Source organism: Rhincodon typus, chromosome 33 (genome assembly GCF_021869965.1).
Source record: "Rhincodon typus isolate 14 chromosome 33, sRhiTyp1.1, whole genome shotgun sequence".
NCBI classification, from domain to species: domain Eukaryota; kingdom Metazoa; phylum Chordata; class Chondrichthyes; order Orectolobiformes; family Rhincodontidae; genus Rhincodon; species Rhincodon typus.
Window position 1 is genome coordinate 14,589,277 of NC_063364.1, and position 24,654 is coordinate 14,613,930.

The 24,654-nt window shown below is 42.9% G+C and overlaps 1 protein-coding gene across 8 annotated transcripts in view; it reads right to left on the bottom strand.

Annotated features, from left to right (window-relative positions):
• The window catches only part of rab27a (RAB27A, member RAS oncogene family), a 115,459-nt gene that overhangs the window by 17,000 nt on the left and 73,805 nt on the right, over window positions 1-24,654 (bottom strand). For 7 of the 8 annotated variants that reach the window (XM_048615991.1, XM_048615989.1, XM_048615993.1 and 4 more), the window contains 3 exons: window positions 24,345-24,517; window positions 3,144-3,229; window positions 1,019-1,122 (listed from right to left, as the gene is read on the bottom strand). In XM_048615991.1, the coding sequence (XP_048471948.1) occupies window positions 1,019-1,122; window positions 3,144-3,229; window positions 24,345-24,497 (343 nt within the window). In that variant the 5' untranslated portion in view covers window positions 24,498-24,517. Of the gene's footprint in view, window positions 1-1,018; window positions 1,123-3,143; window positions 3,230-11,260; window positions 11,384-24,344; window positions 24,518-24,654 lie in introns of those variants that run through there. The other variant, XM_048615996.1, reaches the window with a different exon arrangement.

Below are 24,654 nucleotides of genomic sequence, written 5' to 3' on the forward strand. Positions count from 1 at the left end.
GAGGGATCCCCTTGACTATTCACCTTTCCGTGCCAATCTTAGAAATTACAAATGAAACCTGAGCTCTCTGTAAGAATGCAGCAGATTTATCTCTCCTCTCCCATCCATTTAAAAACATGGGAGTATGTCAATTTGAAGTCCACATTCTCACATAGTTATCAGGCAAAGAGGCCTTGGTCATGCCATTGTTAATTTAGCTAATCTCATTCAAGTAGGAGTCAAAAGATCCTTAGAAGCAGGCTATTTGGCCCATCGAGTCCACACGGACCCTCCAAACAGCATCCCATCCTGACCTATACCAATAGGGGAGGTGATGGCCTTGTGATATTATCACTAGACAGTTAATTCAGAGACCCAGATAATTTTCTGGGGACCCAGATTCGAATCCCACCTCAGCAGATGGTGGAATTAGAATTCAATAAATATCTGGAATTAAGGATCTAATGATGACCATGAATCGATTGTCAGGAAAAACCCATCTGGTTCATTAACGTCCTTTAGGGAAGGAAACTGCCATCCTTACCTGGTCTGGTATCCATGTGACTCCAGACCCACAGCATGTGTGGTTGACTTGTAACTGCTCTCTGGGCAATTAGGGATGGGCAATAAATGCTGCCTTAGCCAGCAATGCCCTCATCCCATGAATGAATAAAGGACCTACCCTATCCGTATAACGCTGCATTTCCCCGTGGCTAACCCACCTAACCTGCACATCTTTGGACTGAGAGGGGAAACTGGAGCACCCAGAGGAAACCCACACAGACACGAGGAGAATGTCTGTGTGGAGTTTGCACAGTCACCTGAGGTTGGAATTGAACCCAGGTCTTTGGTGCCGTGAGGCGGCAGTGATAACCATCGAGCCACTGGTGTCAGTCAAGATCCCCCATCCCGAACATCAACTCTGCATCAGTCCACAGTCACGTTCTGAGATTCAATCAGCCTTGTCAAATCAAAAGAAACTAAAACATGTTTTTGAGCCAAGCAAACAGAAACAATTGATGCTTGCAACTGAACTTACTTATCCAGTTTCTGACATTGAGGAAGCTTTGCTCATTTGTCAAGTCAAATACCAAAAGAAAACCCATTGCATCTCGAAAGAAGGCAGTTGTTAAACTGCGGAATCTGGAGTAGAAAAGGAAAAAAAATGAAATTGATTATAATCCAACCTCGCAGGACCTCAAAATGAAAAAACTCATAACCAACTATGGCTGATAAATTAATAAAACTTTATTTGTACTTATCAAAATTTTATCTTTCACAACAACAAAAGTAAACTCCATCAAGTCAAGAAAATTAGAGATTGATTCAGAGGTAACGGTGTTCTGGGAATCCCCCCCTAGTTTCCAGCATTTTGTTTGTAATCTATTCCCTTTTATTCAAAGCCAATATTCCATTTGCCTTCCCTATTACTCACTGAACTTGGATACTAGCTTTTTGCGATTCACGCGTGAGGCGTCCCAAATCCTTCTGTTCTGTCATTTTCCAAAGTCCTTCTCCATTTAAATCACATTCAGCTCATCTATACTTCCAGCCAAAGTGCAAAACCTCTTACTTTTCCCCTTTTCCCCATCATATTCCAAGGCTTTTGCCCACTCACTTAACCTTTCTGTATCCCTCGGAGGGCTCCTTGGGTCATTCTCACCACTTGCCTTCCCATATATTTTTGGGTCAGCTGCAAACCTGGCTACAGTTCATTCACTTTCCAAGTCACACATACATTGTAAATAATTGTGGCCCCAGCACTGATCCCTGCGGTGCTCCTCAAGTTAGAGATTGCCATGTTGAAAATGCCCCCTTATCCCAACTTTGTCCTCTATTAATTAGCCAATCGCCTATCCATGCTAATGTAATACTTATTAAAAAGTAGCCGGAAGCGAGTGTGTGGTCTCAAATGCCAAATGCCTTCAATATCCTTGGATGCATCCCATCCAGTGCCAGTGCTTTGTCAACTTAAGTACGGAAAATCTAACAAATACTTCATCCTTTTCAACTTTGAACGTTTCTCGCGACAAGTTTCCTCCTGTTAGCATGGTCTAGGTAGCATCTACCTCCTTGGTAAAGATAGAGACAAAATATATAGTTAATACCTTATTCATGCCTTCATCTCCTTTTTTTAGGTTCCAATCAGTCCTATTGGTCCTTTTATGGCCGTTTTAGTATTTAAGCCTATGGAAGACTTTGGGATTCACCATCTCTCACTGCTCTGAAAGTTGGCCTTCAATAGTGAGAGGGTTTGAGTGCAGGAGCAGGGATGTCTTGTTGTAATTGCAGTGGGAATTGGTGAGACCACACCTGGACTATTGTGTGCAGACTTAGTCTACTTATTTGAGGAAGGATGTTCTGGTGATGGAGAGGGTGTAACAAAAAGGTCTACCAGACTGATTCCTGGGACAGCAGGACTGCGGTCTGAAGGGAGACTGGATCTGTTATGATTATATTCACTGGAGTTTAGAAAAAGGAGGGGGAGTGTCCTAGAAGGCTGTAAAATTCTGACAGGACTAGGTAGAAGGCAAGAAGGATGCCCCCATTGATCAGGGAATCCAGAACCAAGGAGTCACACTCTTAGGATACAGGGTAGGCCACGTAGGACAGAAATGAGAAGAAATTTCTTCATCCAGAGAGTGGTGAGCCTATGGAATTCTCTGCCACAGAAAGCAACTGAGATCTAAACACACAATGTTTTCCAAGGAGGAGTTGGATTTGGTTCTTAGGGCTAAAGGGATCAAAGGGTATGGGGATGATCAGCTGTGACCATTTTGCTGGACAGGCTGAATGGCCTACACAGGCCCCTAATTTTTATGTGGGGGTGGGACATTGGCTCAGGGGATAGCACTGCTGCCTCACAATGCTAGGGACCCAGGTTCGATTCCAGCCTCGGGCGAATGCCAGTGTGGAGTTTGCATGTTCTTCCTGCATCTGAGTGGGTTTCCTCTGGGGGCTCCAGTTTCCTCCCACAGTCCAAAGATGTGCAGGTTAGGTGGATTAGTCATGGGAAAAGAAGGGTTACGGGGAGGTTAGGGTAGGGGGATGGGTCTGGGTGGGATGCTCGGGGAAAGTCAGCGTGGACTCGATGGGCCAAATCACTTGCTTGTACTGTAGGGATTCCACGATTCTATGTTTCTATGGAAGTGAAAAGCACCCACCTCTCTTGACCAGCTGTGTCCCAAAGCTGAAGGTGTATCCTCTGTCCCCTCCCTGTGTTACCATCTGGGCCAGTGGGTTTGTAAACCTGTAAAAAGATTTTAAGAATTCCTTTTTCAAAAAAAAAACAAGTTATGACAGCACAGCAGCAAGCAAGTTAAATAGCTTGTAACAAGGTCAGAGGTTAAACATAGCAAATTGTACAAATGCCAGTTCATTAGAGTTTTTTTTTGTCCCCAGACTAAAGGGCATTCACAACGTTACTTCTGCAAAACAAAAAATTTTAATGTCAACATTCGTTTATGTGGGCACCGACAGGAGTGAAACAAGTGCGCACGTGGACTCCATTCGATAGCATGCTGTAGGAAATTGCCAGGAGTCTTTCCAACGCTCTTACAAAACAAAAAAAAGTGTTGTACAAAACATATAAATCCATCCAAATATGTTTGGCTGCATCTGGTCTGATCCAAAGTGAGTAAGGCCCCATTGCTAAGCCCCATCCTTATAACCAGTCAACTTCCAAACCACGATCAACCACACAACAGGACAGATAAAAGGAATTTCAAACTTTCCCAATTAAACATACAATACTGTAGATACTAGCAATCTGAAATAAAAGCAGAAAATGCTGGAGAAACTCAGCAGGTCTGGAGATATCTGCAGAGAAAGAAACTCTGTTAATGTTCCGTGTCCATATATCTCCTCTTCAGAAGTGAAAAGGAGCTGGAAAATGGTAGGTGTTTTTTTTTTAATCCATTGAATGAGCATGTCACTGATGAAGCCAGCATTTATTGCCCAACCCTAACTACCCAGGCAGCATTTAAGAGTCAACTACATTGCTGTTGGTCTGGAGTCACATGTAGGCCAGACCAGGTAAGGATGGCAGTTTCCTTCCCTAAAGGACATTTGTGAACCAGATGGGCTTTTCTTGGTAATCAGCAATGGATTTGTGGTCATCATTAGCCTCTTCATTCCAGGTTTTTTAAAATTGAATTCCACCATCTGCCATGGCGGGATTTGAACCCGAATCCCCAGAACATTACCTGGGCCTCTGGATTAACAGTCCAATGACAATACCAGTAGGTTTTCACCTCTCCGATGACGTAGACTAAGTCCAAGGGAGCTGGAACCAAAATATGGTCAGCACAAGAAAGGATAGAAAAAAAAATGGCCATCAGGGAAGGAGATGAAGTAGATAGAAGAGTGTAGCAGAGATTGATAAAAAGTTAGAAAACCACCTCACAATAAATCTAAGTCCAAGTCACACTAAGTTGTCTAACTGAATACTTCAGTTCCAGCAGAAATGCATTGGATAAAAAAGCTCAACAATTAAAACAAAGCAAAGATGTTGTACAAAATATACAAATTCATCCAAGTATGCTTGGTTGCATCTGGTCTGATCCAAAGTGAGTAAGGCCCTATTGCTAAGCACCAGGATATTCCCCATCCTTATAACCAGTCAGCATCCAAACCACAAATCAACCACACTTGGTTCTATAAATCTTTCAAGTTCAATATGTTTTTGCTGAACTCAATAGTCTCTCATCAAAAATCTACCAGCAGCTAAAGATTAGCTGGCAGCTGCACAACAGATTCCAAATATGTTGGAGAAAACAGAGAGCTCAGGAACAGCCTGGAGACACTTCCTGTTAGAGATTTCGAAAAGAGTAGTGGCTGAGAGAGTGTGTGGATACAATAAAAAGTCAGAGATAATGGAAATAATACAGCAAGGAACTAAGAAGAGAGAATTAAGCAGTTACAAGTCAGCAAAAACAGCTCTCAGTGTAGTCAGACAATAATTAGCTACGTGAAATCAAGACAGACAACAATTACACCACAAAGCAAGTCAATTTCTTTAATGATAGCGCTTCAAACTCCAAAGCGGAAATACCAGAGACAGCACTGCAGCCAATAGTTGAATCACATGCTATTGCTCACACAAATCAAAATAGTTACAAACTGTTCAGATACATGGTTAAGTCTAGAGAAACAAAATGCCCCAACATGTCTAAATCCAATACATTTTGAAATGAAGAAAGCAAGATCACCTCTATTGAAAGGATCTGGCAATAATAAAACCTCATTGACAATAGAGTACCTGCATTCCTAACTTCACTTCATCGCTCAAGAGTGGAAGGTGTGAGTTATAAAGAAAGGTTGGATAGGCTGAGGGGTTAAAATACACCTCCTCCCACCCACCTTCCTGCAAAAATGCCATCCCCTATTCCCAATTCCTTCGCCTCCACCGCATCTGCTCCCAGGATGAGGCATTCCATTCCCATACATCTCAGATGACCTCGTTTTTCAAGGACCGCAACATCCCCCCCCCCAGTGGTCGAGAACGCCCTCGACCGCGTCTCCCACATTTCCCGCAACTCATCCCTCACACCCCCTTCCTGCAATAACAACCAAAACAGAATCCTCCTCGTCCTCACGCATCATCCCACCAACCTCCGGATCCAACGCATCATCCTCCAACACTTCCGCCATCTGCAATCCGACCCCACCAAAGACATTTTTCCCTCCCCACCCTTATCTGCTTTCCGGAGGGACCACTCTCTTCGTGACTCCCTTGTCCGCTCCACACTTCCACCACCCCCCCCAGCACTTTTCCCTGCAACCGCAGGAAGTGCTACACCTGCCCCTACACCTCCACCCTCACCCCCATCTGCTAATGTGGTATACTGCATCCGCTGTTCCCGTTGTGGCATCCTCTGCATCGGGGAAACCAAGCGGAGGCTTGGGGACCACTTTGCGGAACACCTACGCTCAGTTCGCACTAAACAACTGCACCTCCCAGTCACGAACCATTTCAACTCCCCCTCCCATTCCTCAGACGACATATCCATCCTGGGCCTCCTGCGGTGCCACAACGATGCCACGCGAAGGTTGCAGGAACAGCAACTCATATTCCGCTTGGGAACCATGCAGCCCAATGGTATCAATGTGGACTTCACAAGCTTCAAAATCTCCCCTCCCCCACCGCATTCCAAAACCAGCCCAGCTCGTCCCCACCTCCCTAACCTGTCCTTCCTCCCACCTATCCCCTCCTCCCACCTCAAGCCCCACCCCCATCTACCTACTAACCTCATCCCGCCCCCTTGACCTGTCCGTCCTCCCTGGACTGACCTATCCCCTCCCTACCTCCCCACCTACACTCACCTTTACTGGCTCCATCCCCACCTCTTTGACCTGTCTATCTTCTCCTCTATCCACCTCCCCCTCTCTCCCTATTTATTTCAGAACCCCCTTCCCCTCCCCCATTTCTGAAGAAGGGTCTAGGCCCGAAACGTCAGCCTTCCTGCTCCTCTGATGCTGCTTGGCCTGTTGTGTTCATCCAGCTCTACACCTTGTTATCTTGGATAGGCTGAGACTTTTTTTTCCACTGGAGCATAAAAGGTTGAGAGGTGACTATATTGAGATTTATAAAATCAAGAGGTTAATGGTTGGTGTCGTTTCCCTAGGGTGGGGGTTTTCAAAGACTAGAGGGCATAGGGTTTGAATGAAGATTTGTAGCTTCGGTGCTGGTTGTAGATGTTGGTGTGATTGTGGAGCTGGGAGGTTTGATAGTAGACATTTTGTCCCCTTACTAGGTGACATCCTCAGTGCTGTGGAGCCTCCTGTGAAGCACTGTTGTCTTGTGCTGTTTCAAATTTATATCGTCTGGTTTTGGCTGCTTCAAACCGGCGCAAGACAACAGCGCTTCACAGGAGGCTCCACAGCACTGTGGATGTCACCTAGTATGGGGACGAAAAATCTGTTATTAAACCTCCCAGCTCCGCAATCACACCAACATCTACTAGGGGGTGTATTTTTAAGGTAAGACGAGAGAGAGAGAGAGAGAGATGTTAAAAAAAACAGGACAGGAATTTTTTTTTTTTTTTTGCACAGAGGGTGGTTTGCGTGTGAAATGAACTTGCTGACGAAACGGTGGATGCGGGCACAGTTACAACTTCTAAAAGACACCTAGATAAGGACATGAATTGGAAAGGTTTGGAGGCAAATGGGCCAGGAGCAGGCAGGTGGGACTAGTTTAGTTTGGGATTATGTTCGGCCTGGACCAGTTGAACCGAAGATGTATGACTTTATGACTTATTGCAGACCCTGGGCAATTAGGAATGGACAATAACTGCTGGATTAACCAGCAACACCTACACCCTATCAACAAGAACTTGGTCCATGCATTTGAAACTACAGTATTCATTCTTTTTTTTTGTGTAAATGAATAGGGGTGTCATTCTCCATACCTCTCTCTTTTCCATCCACCCCATTAAACCATCAAAAGAACAGATTGAAATCTCTTTAGATTGGATGCACAGGAGCCCAGTTACAAGAATCTAGTGTTGAAACCCAAAGTTTCACCTACTTTCAAGCTACTATTTCAGATTGGATGTATCTTACATTAAAAAGTAATGCTTGAGGCAATGTTGAACCAAAAAAAAGGCTTAGAATATTTGTGCCTGAAACATGTTGCGTTATGATTTCATTGGTACTTCAGTAAAGGTGTGATTCATCTAATGAGAAGGTACAGCCAGGGCCGATTCAGTTTTCACCTACGCCCTTATTTCAGGCTCAGGCAAATCCTGCAGGGTCACTGGACAGGCGACAATTGAGAGAATCCTCATTCGTTTGCCTCTCCCCTAGACTTGGAGCTGTTTTTACATTTTAACCGGGGTAGTGCCTCGGAGCCAGAAGGCCCTGGTTCAAGTCCCTCATACTTCAGGAGTTAGGTAATAACGCATCTGAACACATTGATTAAAATAAAACAAAAATCTATATGCGTCCTCCCACATGGCACAGCTTAACCAAGTCATAGCTTCCTTCAGCTGTTCAGACAGATCACGTGCTACATGCTTATTAAGGAAACCAGACACGGGTATGTACCATCTACTCTTGCCCCAACTATGGACTTTGCTTATGAGCATGATGGGTTCTGAATGGCCATATCAGTCTCGAAACCTCTCTCCACAGATGCTGCCAGACCTGTTGAGTTTCTCCAGCACTTTCTGTTTTTATTTAAGGTCTGGTAGTAGGCTGTAAATGTAACTGGCGAGAGCTCAAACCACCACCTCTCTTCAAATAGGTCCACAAGACCACATCCGTTAGTTTCTACTAAAAAGATTTGGGCCAACTATCACCAGTCACTTCCACTTGGGCCTAGCATTTCTGACAAGGTAACTAGTGCCCTACTTTCACTGCAGCGCCAGTAAACCTCAATTGAGAAGGCAGTAGAATTTGTAGCAGTGTTTTTTGTTTAGAACAGAAAAGAAATATAAGCAGATCACCAAGTAGCCCTGCAAACTTGCTCCACCATATAGTATGATTATGTTGTAAAAAGAGGAACTCACAGAGAAAGCAAGTGACTGAGGGCCCAATAAACAAAGTCAGACACATGAGGACACGCCTTGCAGATAATGGCATAAGAGAATGTGTAACGTAACCTCAAATGCACAAATAAAATCAGCAATCTAAAAACACCATGAAATGGAGACCACTTTAAAGACGCTTCTAGGGAAAACCTGAACAGGTTATTTACCCGCATAATCTTCCAATTCCAAATGTTACAAACAATTTGTCTTTTTTCTTTCTTTTTCATGGCATCGCATGATGGAGGGGCCAGCATTCGTTGACAATTACCCAAGTGCCCTTGAATAGAGTAGCTGGACTGGTCAAAGAGTAGTTAAGAGACAACCTCATTGTTTACAGGTCTGGAGTCACGTGTAAGCCTGGCCAGGCAAAGATGGCAGATTTCCATCCCTAGAAGGCATTGATGGGCCAGATTTGTACAATTGTAACATTTTCAGTCAGCATTTTCAGTTTGTCACTATGGTCAGTCAGTACGATGGCTGCAATTATCCCATTACACGGGACTGAAACTTTAAAACATAAAAGAAGACTGGTACATTTTTTGGAATCACTAAGATTTTCTTTAAATACTTGAAGGATGGATGAGAGCTGTCAAGACGGTATGTCTGTGATCAACGGTGATGCTAAGCTGGGAACATTCAACTGAGAGGAGCTAAATGAGCCAGCGAACGTGATGAAGCTATATTAACATCAGTAGATGGAATCATTAACCATGATCTGAGCAGAAACTTAATTTTGTTGGTATTAATTAATTTATCTTCAACAGGCTGGCAATACATTGAAATGAATCCGAGGTATTATCATTCAATTTAAAACAAAAGCCACCCAAATAAGCAACCACATAGAAAATAATGTCAAACATGAGACCAATTATTATACATTGTTTGCCATATATGAATACAAGATTGCCTCTTAAAATGCCAATAAATCTGAAGTAGCCTGCTCAGGTTTGAGGAACACACAGCGGTCTGTGACCAAGTAGAACTCAGAACACCAAGATGGACATAGCAATGAAAGGACAGTGGTTCAATTTTGAAGAGTTTCCACCAGAGAGAGCGCTGTCATTGGCCAAAACGAAAGTAGCAGGAATTGTCAGTGATGTCTAACAATGGTGTTTACCATTACCAAACACCACAGTCTGGGTTCTCACACCGGCCAACCATTCAGTACTCCCCAGATCTTTTGCCAATGTGACCCTTTTTTAAATGGCCCAAACCGAATTTTTTTTTGGGGAGGTGCGATTCAGGAGTTACTGATTATGAACACATTTGATACAGTTAGAATAAATTCTTCACACCACAGCAAATTTCCATCCGTCAACATTATTTTGCGTATCCAGCCTTCACTATTTTCTGTCCCTCTTGCAACTCACTCAAACATGGAGAATTTATTGTGCCAAAAAGGAAGCCAGATTCCATGCTGGCTGAAATAAAAAGAGAATCCCACAGTTCAGCTCTTGGTCCACAATTTAATGCATTTCAAATGCACATCCAATTATATATTTTTTTCAATTTAAGGATTTGTGCCTCTCTCACACCTTCAGAATGTAAGCACCAGAATTCCACCACCCTCAGAATGAAAAAGATTCTCAATTCCTTTCTAATACTTCTGCAAATTACTTCAAATTTATGCACATTGGTTACTTTTCACATTAAAAAGAAAACATATTATTCTAGGACCCATACTTATCCACTCTGTTCAGGCACCATCTTCTTACACACGCCAATTAAATCTCCCCTCAGCCCATGTTCCAAAGAAACAACCCCAAGGCTATCGAATCTCTCCCTACCATTACAATTTTCCCTTCAAGGCAACTTCCTCACAATTTCGCTTTGTCTCTTCTCAGGTGTGATACTTTTATTCTATCGTGCTTCAACCAGAATTGCACACTGAACCAATCAACTGGAAAATGAGAGCACATCAAACTTAAAGCAATGTTTTTGGGCCAAAGAATTGTGGGAAAAAAGTGATGTGAACAAACAGGCCAATACATCCTGATTCAACACAACTCACTCACAGTTAACTCCTAAACTACGGTAAATGCTTTCAAGTGAGCTTTTGACTTATTAGGGAATTGTATCTTTTTGACAGCAGATTTCACACTGTTACAAGATGCAGCTGGCAAGACAATGGCCTGATATTAATTGAAGTATTCATCAAAATGTACACTGCACGATTATAAGTTTCAAAGATGAAAACCTCTTATAATTAGGCCATCTGGGAAATCAATTCACACATAGATCACATTACAGCCAATGGAGACAAAAGTTCACTCCTAATGGATCAGCAGCGGCGCTCTACGCAACACGTGGTGATGCATCAGGAGGGTCCAATATCCTATTGGCAAGGCTTTTGTGAATGTTTGCAGGAAAATGGATGGAACTATGGAGACAGATGCCAACCCACCAGGTGAAATACGAGGACATCATCAAACTGCAAATGGAACCTTTCCTATTCAGCGAGCAAACCTGAGGCCTTCAATTTAGAGAATAATATTTGCAGAACACATTCAAATTTCTGAACCCCATTAAGAAAACATTAATTTGATTAGATTGAAGTTATTAGAAGTTCAACTTGGTTTATGTTATTAGGCATCCGAATTAGCGAGACAGGCTAAATTGCGAGGGGAGGTGGCCTGTATCTTGTACCTTAATACTTGTTTTCACAAATCCAAATCTGGAGAAAAACCCTTAAAAAGTGTCACAATAGTTCAACATTTCTCAACAGGAAGCACTGAAGCAAAACTCTTCACCTCTCTGTGCAGATGACACAAGAATATAACATCCGCTGGACCTGCTGTCAATACAGAATGCGGTTCCTTTGACAATGACCAGCACATTTGCAGATCATCCGGAGTTCACGGGGCGAAATCAATTTCAGCTCCAGCCCACTTCTGCAATCTACCACAATAAAAAAAACACTCTCCTCAAAACAAAGCAGAGGATGTTCAGCATTCTCTGTGGTGAAGGTTGTTTCACTTTAGTCAATTGCCAGCCTGGACATGTTATTTCGAATGTCTTTTGGCTCCATTGCACAGGGAGGAGTTGCTTTGTTTAATTGCGATAAAGGGCTAGCTATAGAAAGCACTCTCCTGTGCCACTGTACCCAAACAGAGCAGTAATTACATAAACATAAGTGCATTATTCGACATAACAAATGATACTAATCTCTACAAAATGGATGAATGACAGGCCATCCATTCAACAGTTGCTCCAACTCCTGTACCACTGGTCAGATTCCAATGGGAACACAGTATGGACATTTCATCCAGCTTCAAGATGATGCATCATCATTTTAGAGACATTTTCTCCATCTTGGATTTGCAATGTGAACATTTAACTACCTGGAATATCTTTCATCTACCATGAGTTCACACAAAAAATACACCAACCAATTAATTATGAAGGGCTTTTGTGGTGCAGTGGTAGTGCCCCTACCATTGGACCAGGAGATCCAACTTCAAGTCCCATCTGCTCCAGAAGTGCACAACAATATCTCTGAAGCCTTGATCAGGGAAATCATCTAATATAAAATGGTGCAGATTTCCTACAACAAACTGAGACAAACTAAGACAAAGTTTGTCTTTAACAGTTTTAAAAAAAGAGAGAAAAATAATATCGTGAAGTTGTGATGTGATGGGTGCAGGAGAATGGAGAGACCTCCCACAGAATAAATGCCCCTTGTCCAGGTCCCAAATCATGGTCACATCATCGGGTAGAGTCAGTCACTGGAACAGGTCAGTACTGGAGGATTTTCATACAACTGCAGGATAGCTGTTGTCACATAAAACTAGCAGAGCTCTCTGCAGGGAGCAGACTTGCATCATCTCATCGACATGACTCAGGACAATGCCAAATTATAGGAAACAGACAAGTCTTTGTCATATTTTCCACAATCATTTTGCGGTCGAGAGTCATTTTGGATTTACAAAGAATACACCTTTACACAATTACAAACCCACACATCTGCACTCAAAATTTCAAAACAAAGAAATGTTACCATCAAGAAACCATCTTAAAGATCTACAAGGGCTCGGAGAATATTGTTGTTTTGACGGTATCTCAGCTATTTTGCTCCTCAAATCACTAACTTGCAAGATATGAAATTGTCGCACCCACAGAACAGAAGAAAACTCACAAATATTAAATTGGGAATAAGCAGGATGACGAATCACAAGGATTCCAACAGAGGGAGCTGTACAACGGCCCACACTGCACCTCAAAATGTGCGGTGTTCATTAAATAGCAAAAATCTCCACACATGTCAGGTGTGGGTACTGTAGGTTCCAAGCCAAAAGGAAAACTAAATGCCACTGAATCCACCATTAACTAAGCAACATCCAAGCAACAAGAAAGGATGCCAACATCAAAGATCCCTCCCATCCCAGTAATGCTCTCTTCCAACCTATTCCATTGGGCAGAAAATACAGAAGCTTGAACACACGTGCCAACAGGTTCAAAAACAGCTCCTTCCCTGTCATTATTAGGCTGTTGATTGGACCTCTCGAACTTCAAATAATGTTGATCTTGCTAACATTGATATTGATTTGCGCACATCCTGTGCGACTGTAACCCTGTACGCCTCGCTCTGTCTAAGCACACTGTGTTCTCATTTGCTATGATCTGCCTATACTGCTCGCAAAACAAAGTTTTTCACTGTATTTAGGTACACGTGACTGCAATAAATCAACTCAAAACTTCTTTTCTATTACTTTCAGTTACATAATGACTTTAACAAGGTAAGGCTTTCCCCAAAGCACTTCAGTGGAGTGTTATCCAACAGAACTTGCTGCTGAGGCACAACATGTGACATTGGAGCTAGTTACCAAAAGCCAGTTCAACGAGGCAGACTTAAGGAGCATCTTAAAAGTGAGGTAACGAGTTATGGCTCACTTCAGTGCTTTAAGGTCTAAGCTGCTGTAGGAACGTCTCGAAGGATCAAGTTTTGGAAAGCTGGGGATGCAGAAGATGTCAGAATTGGAGGAACAGAAAGATTATGGAGAGGACTAGATGGAGTTAGATACAAGGAGTTTCCCAAACATAGACAGATTTGAACTCGAGAATGAAAATTTTAGAAATTGAAGCACTGGTGGACATAGAAGCCAAGAAAGGTCAACTAATCCAGGGATGTTGGGGAAGAGGATTTAAGAAGAGAGACAACAAGGTGCAGGGCTGGATGAACACAGCAGGCCAAGCAGCCAGGATTTAAGAAGAGCTTGGACAAGGACAGAGTTCTGGATGACTCCGGAGACAAACAATGCACAGCGACAGGGAGAATATAAAGGGAAGCATAGCTTTGTTTTTGTACAAAATTACAGCAAGTAAGAGGAGGTGATGGCCTAGTGGTATTATCATTGGACTGTTAATCCAGGGACGCAGATAATGTTCTGGGGACCCAGGTCTGAATCACACCATGACAGATGGTAGAATTTGAATTCAATAACAATCTGGAATTAAGAGTTTAATGACGACCATGAATCCATTGTTGTTTGTTGGAAAAACCTATTTGGTTCATTCATGTCCTTTAAGGAAGGAAACTGCCATCCTTACCTGGTCTAGCCTACATGTGACTCTAAACGTACAAAAGATATGGGAAACTCTTAACTGCTTTCTAGGATGGGCAATAAATACTGGCCTAGCCAGTGATGCCCTCATCCTGTGAATGAATTTTAAAAAAGTGTTCAGTCTCTATGCTGTGGTACAGATCTCAATTTTTCTAAAGTTAGACTTTTATCAAAGCAGGAACTTTTTTTGATAAAGTTAAATCAGTTTTCAAAGTAATTCACATGTCTAATTTTACTCATACATGGCGGATTGGATTTGAGTTATCATTGTACAGTCCTTTTGGAAATGAAGTCTTGCTTTCACATTGAGCAAACCCATCATCATGTTGTATGGCACCACCATTATGCTAAATGGGACCGACTTTGAACAGATCAGCAACTTAAGACTGGGCATCCATGAGGCACCGTGGGCCATCAATAGCAACAGAACTGTACTCCAGCACAATCTGTAACCTCGTGGCCTGGCACCTCCCCTACTCAACCATTACCACCAAGCCAGGGGATCAACCCTCGCTCAAAAGAAGAGTGTAGGTACACGTCAGATATACCTAAAAATGAAGTGTCAACTTGGTGAAGCTACAAAACAGGACTACTTATGTGCTAAACAATAAAAGCTGCAAGTGATAGAGCTAAGCACACAACCAATGGATCCGATCTAAGCTCTGCAGTCCTGCCACATCCAGTCAGGAATGGTGGTGGACAATTAAACAACTCATTGCAGGAGGCGGCTCCTCAAATACCCCCATCTACAAAAGTGCAAAAGAAATGCCAAGTGGATGATCCATCTTGGCCTCCTCCAGCGGTCTCCAGCATTTCGGATACCATCTTCAGCCAATTCGATTCACTCCACATGATATCAAGAAACAGTTGAAGGCAATAGATGCTGCAAAGGCTTCAGGTCCCAACAACATTCCAACAGTGAAGAATTGTGCTTCAGAACTTGCTACAGCCCTAGGCAAGCTGGTCCAGAACAGCCCCAATATTGGCATCTGCCAAACAATGTGGAAAATTGCCTAAGTATGACCTATACACAAAAAGCAGACAAATTTACCTGAGTCAATTTAATGTCCCATCAGTTTACTCTTGATCATCAGTAGAGTAAAAGTAATGGAAGGGTCATCAACTCTACAATAAAGTGGCACATGCTTAGCAATAACCTGCTCATTGACATTCAGTTTGGGCTCTGCCAGAGATACTCTATTCCTGAACTTGTCATAGCCATGGCTCAAACACTGACAGAAAGAGCTGAACTCCAGTGACTTTTTATCAAGTCTGTACTTGACAAAATGTTTCAGCAAGGAGCCCTTGACTAAAGTCAATGGGAATCAGGAGGTAAACTCTTCCCTGGTTCAAGTCTTATCTAGTACAAAAGAAGATGATTGTGGTGGTTGGATGTCAGTCATCTCAGCTGCAGGACATCTCTGCAGGAGTTCCTCAGGATAGTGTCCTAGGCCCATTCATCTCCAGCTGCATCACCAATGACCTTCCCTCCACCATGAGGATGTTTGCGAATGATTACACAACGTTCACCATTTGCAACTCTTCAGATACTGAAGCGGTCCATGCCAAAATGCACCAAGACCTAGGTTCGGGCTGACAAGTGGCAAGTAATATTAACACTACACAAGTGCCAAGCAATGACAAATTTCCAACAAGAGCGACTTTAACAATCATCCTTCAACATTTAATGGCACTTCCATCACTGAATTCCTCTCTATTCATCATCCTGGGAATTACCATTGACCAAAAACTGAACTGGACTAGCTAAATAGAATACTGTGGCTACAAGAGCAGACCACAGGCCAGGAATCCTGCAGTAAATAACTTATCTCGAGAATCCACAAAGCATGCCCATCATCTACACAAGGCACAAGGCAGGAGTGTGATGGAACACTTAAGTGCAGTCCCATCAACAATCAAGAAGCTTGGCACCATCGAGACAAAGCAGGCCATTTGATTGGCTTCACATCCATTGGATCCAACTTGCAAAGTAGAAATTCATCAAAGCTCCTTAGACAGCACCTTCCAAACCCACAACCGCCACCGTCTAGAAGGACAAGGGCAGCAGTTACATGGGAACACCACCACTTTCAAGGTCCCCTCCAAGCCACTCACCATCCTGACTTGGAAATCTGTCACCTTCCCTTCACTGTCACTGGATCAAAATCCCGGAATTCCCTCCCTAACCACATTATATGGTTACCTACTGCACGTGGACTGCAGCAGTTCAAGGTAGCAGCTTCATCATCACCTTGAGGGCAATTAGGGATAAGCAATAAATGCTTGCCCAGCCACTGAAACCCACATTCAATGAATGAATTAAAAATAAACCTCCCTAGAGGAGTTAGATCACATACACTAATAAAGTTTAAAAAGGTAACAGAGAGGATTAATGTGAGCAATGCAGGACATGAGGTGTATACAGACTTAGTAAAGGTGCCTGATAAAGAGCTCAATAATAAACTTACCAACAAAATTGAAACCAGTGGTATAAAAGTGACAGTGACAACATGGATACCAAATGATCTGACAGAAGATCTGAAGAAGGGTCTAGGCCCGAAACGTCAGCCTTCCTGCTCCACTGATGCTGCTTGGCCTGCTGTGTTCATCCAGCTCTACAACTTGTTATCTCAGATTCTCCAGCATCTGCAGTTCCTACTATCACAGAGCAAAAGTTTCTTGGGTTTGTTAGAAAGATCACTGCATTTCTTGGTGTACTTGAATGAATTGGGTGTACAGAACATTTTCAACTTTACAAATGACACAGAACTTGGATGAATGCAAGGATAGTGACAGACTTCAAGCGGATGTAGGCAGGCTAGTGCGATCAAAAGCTGGTATGCACTGCCTAATGGGTGGTGGAAGCAGATTCAAAGGGAACTGGATAAGCACCTATTCATGAATGCTGAACCTTTAAAGGGTAGATCATTGAAATGCACCTTTAACTCAAAGTAATGTAGAGAAGTCAGTAAACACTTTAGCTTGGAGACATGCCCTTGTGATCTAGTTGCTACAGGACAGTGAAATTCAAACAGAAACACTTGAAGTAACAGATACCAGCTTTAACATCATTTTGCAGCATCTCAGGGAATAAAAAGGACAGCTGCTTTTTGAGACACAGAAATAGAAGAGCTTCTAGTGTGGCAAAACAGGAGGAGCCATTTTTGTGTTAACAAACAAGCAAGATGCTTGGAGAATTCTCTTTCCCTTCAAAAGGGAACACAGCAGACAGGACTATGGAAGATTAAAAGGAACAGGGATTCACAAAAGGTGTGACGTTGCCAATGGTATTCATATTTGGTGAAGCTCAGACTGAGTGGAATAAACGTCAAAAGGACATGAGAAGGTTCAACCTGATGTAGCAGGAAGAAACGCGTGTCTGCCGAGGATCTGGGAATAACTGAGGGACTGTCCCTATAAATATATGCAGCTGCTCCAAGTGCAGCACTCAGCAAAAAGGTTTTGTAAGACAAAACAGTTTTGTTAATACAAAACTTAGATTTCACACTAGTTTAAAGCATTATTTGCCTGTTAAATAGTGTTTAATTTGTGTTGATTTTCATTTGTTTGTTACAGTAAGTCTTTGTTGATCAGTGGGCAATTGATCTCTTTAGAAGTTATTGGTTTAGCCAGGGGTTGTGACAAGTTGGAGAGAAAAAGAATTGCAGAATTACAGGGCACGGGTGGAGGAGTAGGAGGAGCTAAATGCTCTTGCAGAAAATCAGTATAGGTTCAATGGGCTGAATGGCCACCTCCTGTGCCGTAACCATTCAGGACTCTAAGACATTGCCCTTATGTTTCTCTTCTCTACTGTAGGAATTAGTCTCTCCTTCATGCTCACTATATGGCAGGAAATTTAAAAACACACCAACTTCAAATGCTTGTTCCATAAGGACCAAAGATTCCACCACACCCATCAACTTCCCCCCGCCATCTCCATTGCCAGGAACCAGCCCAAACATGTAAAGCTGGTGAGTGTTCATTTGATTCTGTGATAGCACATCGAAACTGGGTTCAAATCCCATGCCAGAACTTCAACATGTAATCCAAGCTAGCATTTCAGAGCAGCATACAGAGTGCTGTAGTGTTAGAAGTGGCATCTTCCAGTTGAAATTATAAGCACCACAACATTATTCAAAGACAAGGGAGCCCTCCCTGATGTTCTGCACAACAGTTAACCCTGAACCAACACAACAGCAGACAAATACATTATTAATTACTTTGCTGTTGGTCGGCGTTACCTGGTACACATTGACTCACGTGACCAATGATTATTTGTCTAAAAAGTACATAATCTGGTTGAAAGTACTTCGTGACATCTTTCAGCAAGTTAAAAACTGATCTTCAATTGGGCGGAGGAAAATGAGCTTTCTACATGTTGTTTTTGGCATCTTACATGGATGCACAGAGCAAATTTGGTGCCAGCACCACTTCCACAGGGTAATGGCAGGGGCCCGAGCTTCATAAACACTGCGTCTGCCAGAGTCAGCCACATCCTGAAGAATGGACTTATACAATTTAAAGGGACATGGTGTCAAAAGTTTTAATCCTTGCATTAACCAGGACAGCCACAAGAGGAGACAGTAAGGACTGCAGATGCTGGATGCCAGAGTCAATAAACATGGAGCTGGATCAACACAGCAGGTCAGATAGCAAGAGAGGAGCAGGAAAGTCAACATTTCGGGCTGAAACCCTTTGTCAGGCCTGGGGAGGGGGGAGGGGAAGGGTATCCCAGAAATAAATAGACCGGGTGGGGGTGGGGCGGGGAATGGTAGATGCAGGTAAGGGGTTATAGTGATTGGTCAGTGGGAAGGGTGGACTGGATGGGCCAGTAGGAAGACGGACAGATTAGGACAGGTCAGGGATGCGAGGAGTAAGGGGAGGGCTGGACATGGGATAAGGCTGGGGGTGGGGAGATTTTGAAGCTGGCAAAGTCAATATTCAGGCCCTTGGGCTGCAAGCTCCCAAGGCGAAATAGGAGATGTTGTTTCTCCAGTTTATGTTTGGCCTCACTCTGACAGTGGAGGAGGCCAAGGATGGACCTGTCGCCAGGGGAATAGGAGGGGGTAATTAAAATGGATGGCAACCGGAATCAAATTTCAAAAAGGTAGCAACAATTTATACTGAATGACAAAAAGGGTGTTGATGCAATATAAATTGTTGTTCCCTTCAACATTTGATATTCCTGCATTTATCCTGATGAGTGCAAGATAAAAAACTATGATATCCTCCTTTTTTTTGCCCAGCAATACTCAAAATCTGGGCAATCAAGTTGACACCTCGGTGTGCAGATCTGACCTCTCACCTGGTTAAGCATGAGGTAAAGTGGTAGCCTTTTGTTTAGAAGCATATCAGGGACTCAAAAGATCCAAGGGCAACAAAGATTTTGAAGCAGTTACTGCATTAGAATACGTAGTGATTCTACTGAGATCAGCCAGGTGAACCTCATAGAATGAGTTCCCTGATTGGACCAGATTAACATCCCCATCTGGAAGCTCCAGCTGACAGATAAATACATGAGTGGCAGAGGTACTGCTCACTCTGAGACCTGGCTCTCACAAAGCTGGATCCGTGTCAAGGACTCTCCATGTGTAAATAAGGGGTGACTTGCTGATGGGATACCAGCCTCTGTGGAGTTATTTCAGTGGCAATAAGAACAAAGCATGCTCCTGAAGAAATTCATCTGAGTTGGGGGTAAGCATTTCTGGCATCATGCTGTTATTTGGGAAGCTGGAGTCATTTGAGCCTGCCATAGACGACTGGGCCCAGTATGTGGAAGCAATGAGTTACTTTTTCCAGGAAAATGGCATTGGGACACATGTAATTCTCCTGACAGCTTGTGGACCCACAGCTTTTTTGGTTCTGAGAAGTCTGATTTTTCCCTGAGGCACCAAATACTAAAACGTTTCAACAGTTGATGGATTTAGTTAAGGAATATTATGACCCTCAGGAATATTATGACCCTAAGCCTCCTCTAATTCTGAGTCGCTCTTGTTTTTACTCAGCAATTCGAGAACTAGGAAAATCCATGTCAGGAGTTTTGACTAGGTTAAGATGACTGGCAGAGGCTCATGACTATGTTTTAACTCTTAATGAGATGCTGAGAGACCGTTTGGCATGTAGGATTAATGATGTAACCATGCAAAAGTACCCAACTGGACTTCAAACAGGCACTACAACTGGCTTTGTCATTGGAAAATGCAGCAATTGGAACATATGACTTACAGGGTATTCTGATGGAAGTGGACACCCAGGCCAGTCTGACTGAGCTTGGGGGATATTACTTGAGTAAAGACAATTGCATAGCCTCACTCAGGACATATCCTGAACAGAGGGACTCTAGGTCAGCCTGTAGCAAAATCCCAAAACAATGCCAAGTCTTGGCTAAACAGCTAAAATTTTCTTCAGGCCAGCATTATAAATGCTGCTGGTATGGGGACTCAAAGTGCCACTGGGCCTAAATTGAGTAAGAGAACTCATTGAAAAGACCACCTCCATTTGGTTTGGAACAGTTAAATTGCTTAGCAAAATCCAACCAAAATAAACCTGGTTAAATAGTCCCCCATTTATAAGAGAGGTTGATACCATTGGTTCTGCGATCACTGAAACAGCTGCAGTCTTTAACAGAATTCAGTCTGGACTGTAACCCTTAAGTTTGTGCAAGACCTCGGCTAGATGGACAACCTATACCAGGGAACATTTTACAGATTAAGGGTACAACTTCGGTTCCAGTCTCTTATGAGAAGCGGTTGGTTCAGTCACCACTGATTGTGGTAAAAGGCTTGGAACCAAGCTTGATGGGACAAAATTGGTTGAGAGATTCACCTAGATTGGCTGAACATTTTTCAATTAGAAAATAGCTACCTGAGTGAAGTCCTGATTAAATACTCGGAAGTTTTTCAGGAGGTTTAGGGACTATTAAAGGTTACCTTGCATGTTGACCAGGAAGCAATTCCATGATTCTGCAAGGCCCATCCAGTGCCTTTTTCCTTATGGGAAAGGGTGCAGGCAGAAATCAGAAGGCTGAAAAGCAAAGGAATCATCAAGCGAGTGCCACTTGAGGAATGGGCAGCGCCCATCGAACAACTGTGAAGCCTGACAGGGCCATCACAACAAGAATTGAAACCTTTTTGGACCAGTAGAGACCGATCACTGTAGGACAACATATTATTGGGAGCCACAGTGACTGTCCTCAGCAAAGGTCGCTGCCAGATACTGGCTCAACCCTACCATGGCCATCCAGGGTTTTCCAAACTGAAGATGTTGGGGAGAAGGTGTCTGGTGGCCAGGGTTGGTGGGGCAGCGCCAATAAGGGCAAAACTACCACCAGCAGCTCCCTCACATTCACAGCAAAGGCTGGGTAAACCCTGGAGTCAGTTACACATCAACTATGCAGGTGCTTTCATGGGCTTAACGTTCTTAGTCATTGTGGACACCCACTCAAAGTAGCTGGATGTGCACAGAGCTCATTCATCAAGCAAGGAAACAACGATGGAAAAACTGTACACATCTTTTATAACATGCAGATTCCTGTAAGTGTTGGTCACAGATAACAAGCCATTGTTTACCAGCAGGGAATTTGAGTATCCTAAAGTGGAACAGCTTTTGACAATAAAGGGCAATTCCATACCATCAATCATCCAACAGTCTAGCAGAAAGAGCAGGCCAGTGTTGGGTGAAACAGCCAATGCCAGATACAATATTCTGCTAAATGAGAGAGACAATTTACTTCAGGGACGCGGTTTGGCACAGGAATCAAGCTTTGCTGGAAAAGCCAGCATTTATTGCCCGATCCTAATCCTCCTCCAGACAGACTACCCTCTACCAGCTCAGTAAGATGAGTTGCCCACTTGAGAGCCCATCATAGCAGGTAAACTGACAAATTTCTGAGTCCATTACATCCTAGACACAGCTAGCTAAACCGTAGCTGCATCCACTAGGCATTTATTGTCAAAAATCAGGCTTTGATTGAGAAAGAATAAAACTCGCATTTAATGTAGCACTCATCATGAACATAGGACTTTTGATCGGACACATCAATCAGAGAACCCACAACCTAGCTCTACCTTCCCCTCCCTCTTGTCAGGCTTCTAGGGGCCGTCACTTGATAATGGAGATCCAGGAACTTCGATCCACCTTTCCTTCTTATATTGGTGATAACTGAAGCAAAATATCACATTACCGTGTCTTCCAGCTAGCTAAAGTTAAAAATGTAGATCATACAACATGGAGATCAAACTAAACAATGTCCTATTCATTAGAAAACTGGTATTTGAAACATCATTTTGAACAACTGTATAAATAAGTCACAAAACTGTCCAGAGGAAAAAAGGGGGAAAAATTCTATTCTAGGCTACAACGGAGATACCAGGCTACTTGCAGAGAATTCATTCCTGGCTATACATCTTTCATAAACTCTATTCACAGCTCAGGATAGCTGCCATGAATTTGTAACCTTGCCCATCCATAATTGTCCTTTGTAGTTCTCCGCTCCTACTGACAATCTAGGAGGAATCACATCAGTTTGATGAATGAATTTCTAAAGGGGTGTGGTCTGAATACTCAATCATAATAAGGGAGGCAGAGATTAACAGAAACTTAATATTCTACAGCAGCAATCTATGAAAAGTCCAGTTCTTGACCAATTACGGATTGGAACTTGCCACGTCTTTCAAACCAGTAGCAAGTAAACTCAGTTTTTGACAAGTTTTAATGACTTGCAATAGTTTCTTTTCAAAATCATTGCCTCATGGAGATTCACATTATGGCCCTGAGGGGTGGGCCTGAGGCCATGTGCACACAATTCAATGGTAAATACTCTTATTAACAAGATAATTGTGCGAGGAAGGCAGTATTGTATGATCAAAGGGTCTCACATCCATGTACAATGCAGTGATGGACAATCCAATATGCAGGGTAGGGTGCATTGGTAACCAACAGGAGTCAATGGGTGCAGTGTACCTATGGCACTGCACCAATGTAGCTTTCCCTTGTTGTAAGAGCTTTATATTCAGTGTACAATACACTTTCTCCATCACCAGAATGTGACTGGCTGCATCTCCCCTCCCTCCAAAACCCTGATCTGTCCAATCCCATTGATGTGCATCTCAATGTCCCCACCAGCCTCCTCTCTGCCAGCTCTCAATCCTCACTAAACTTCACAGCTTGTGTTTCTTTCAGTGTATCCCCTCACATCAGTCTTACCGTCTCCAATGTTATGTACTAAGGGCAAGATGAAAAACACTTGATCAGGAGGGAAAAAAGGGAATTTTCAAAAATTAAAGGAGACACTTGGGTTCAGAGCCAAGTTCTCCAGGAGAGACAGTGAATGAGCCACATAAAACACTGAATTCACAGGTCTCCATCAGAGTGCCAGGAAGTGTGCTCAACTGGTCACTTTGAGAACCTGAGCCAAACAACTGCCTTGTCAACAAAGAAACATTCTTGCCTTTTGTTGTTGTTAATAATTTCTTCTCAGGGCTGTAGCTGATATGAAAAATACCACATTTATTCCTCAACCTCCGATACCATGAGCTGGTAGCAACTGATCTTTGGTTGCAGAAATTGTGGTGCAGAGAAGGTTTACCGAAATAATACCTGAAATTGTTTTTGGATCAGTGAAGGTTTACCAAAGTAATAGATGAATTGGGAGGAAGAGTTGGACAGGAGAGCCTTGTGCCTGCTGGTTTAGCTTGATTGAAATGTATATGATCCCTAGTGGTATTGACAAGTTTGAGGTGGAAAGGACGCTTTCTCATAAATGTAGAGCCTAAAAGGGTTCACCCGTTTAAACAAAACATTTTGCACAAAACGGGTACAAGTCTTTTGAGCACTCTTCCTGAAAACAGGGTGGAAGAGGCAGATCTTTAAGGTAAAGGTCGATAGATTCCTGTTGAGGAAGGGTGATGAAAGGTTATTAGGGGTAGCTTGAATGAGGATTTCAGGTTGCAATTAGATCAGCCATGATCTTATTAAAATGGTAGATCAAGCTATTGCTGCTTCTGTTATTCATTCATATATGGTAGTGTATCTTTTTATATCTAGCTTACAGGCAGAGGATAATTAAATTAATTATCATGTACTGAACAAGAACAAAATATGAGTTACAGAGTACAAACAAAACCCAATACAAAAAGCTTGCTTTCAAAACATCAAAACCTCTCAAAAGGCATTATATCCCCTGAAAGCACTATAATGCTCATTTTTATCGTTGTTGCAAATATCAAGCACGGTGCTAGCAGAACCATCAGTCTCCTGCTTCAAATTTACTCACCACTCTCTTTTCTCTGAAGTCAATGCCAACTGTTGTGATGAACTTGGAGTTGAATTTGGCATCGGTGTATTGATAGAGGAAGCTAGTTTTCCCAACTCCCGAATCTCCCAGGGCTAGGAATTTGATGAGGTAATCGTAGTCTCCATCAGACATAGTGAAAACTTAACGCTGACCTGCAAAGAAGAAAAAAGAATGAATGGAAAGAGACACTGACTCAAAAAAAAAGGTGACCAGGCTTTCTTCCTACCTGCCCATACCAACCAAGCCTCCTTAGTACGTGCCAGGCAGCATCGTAGGAGCAGGAAGGCTG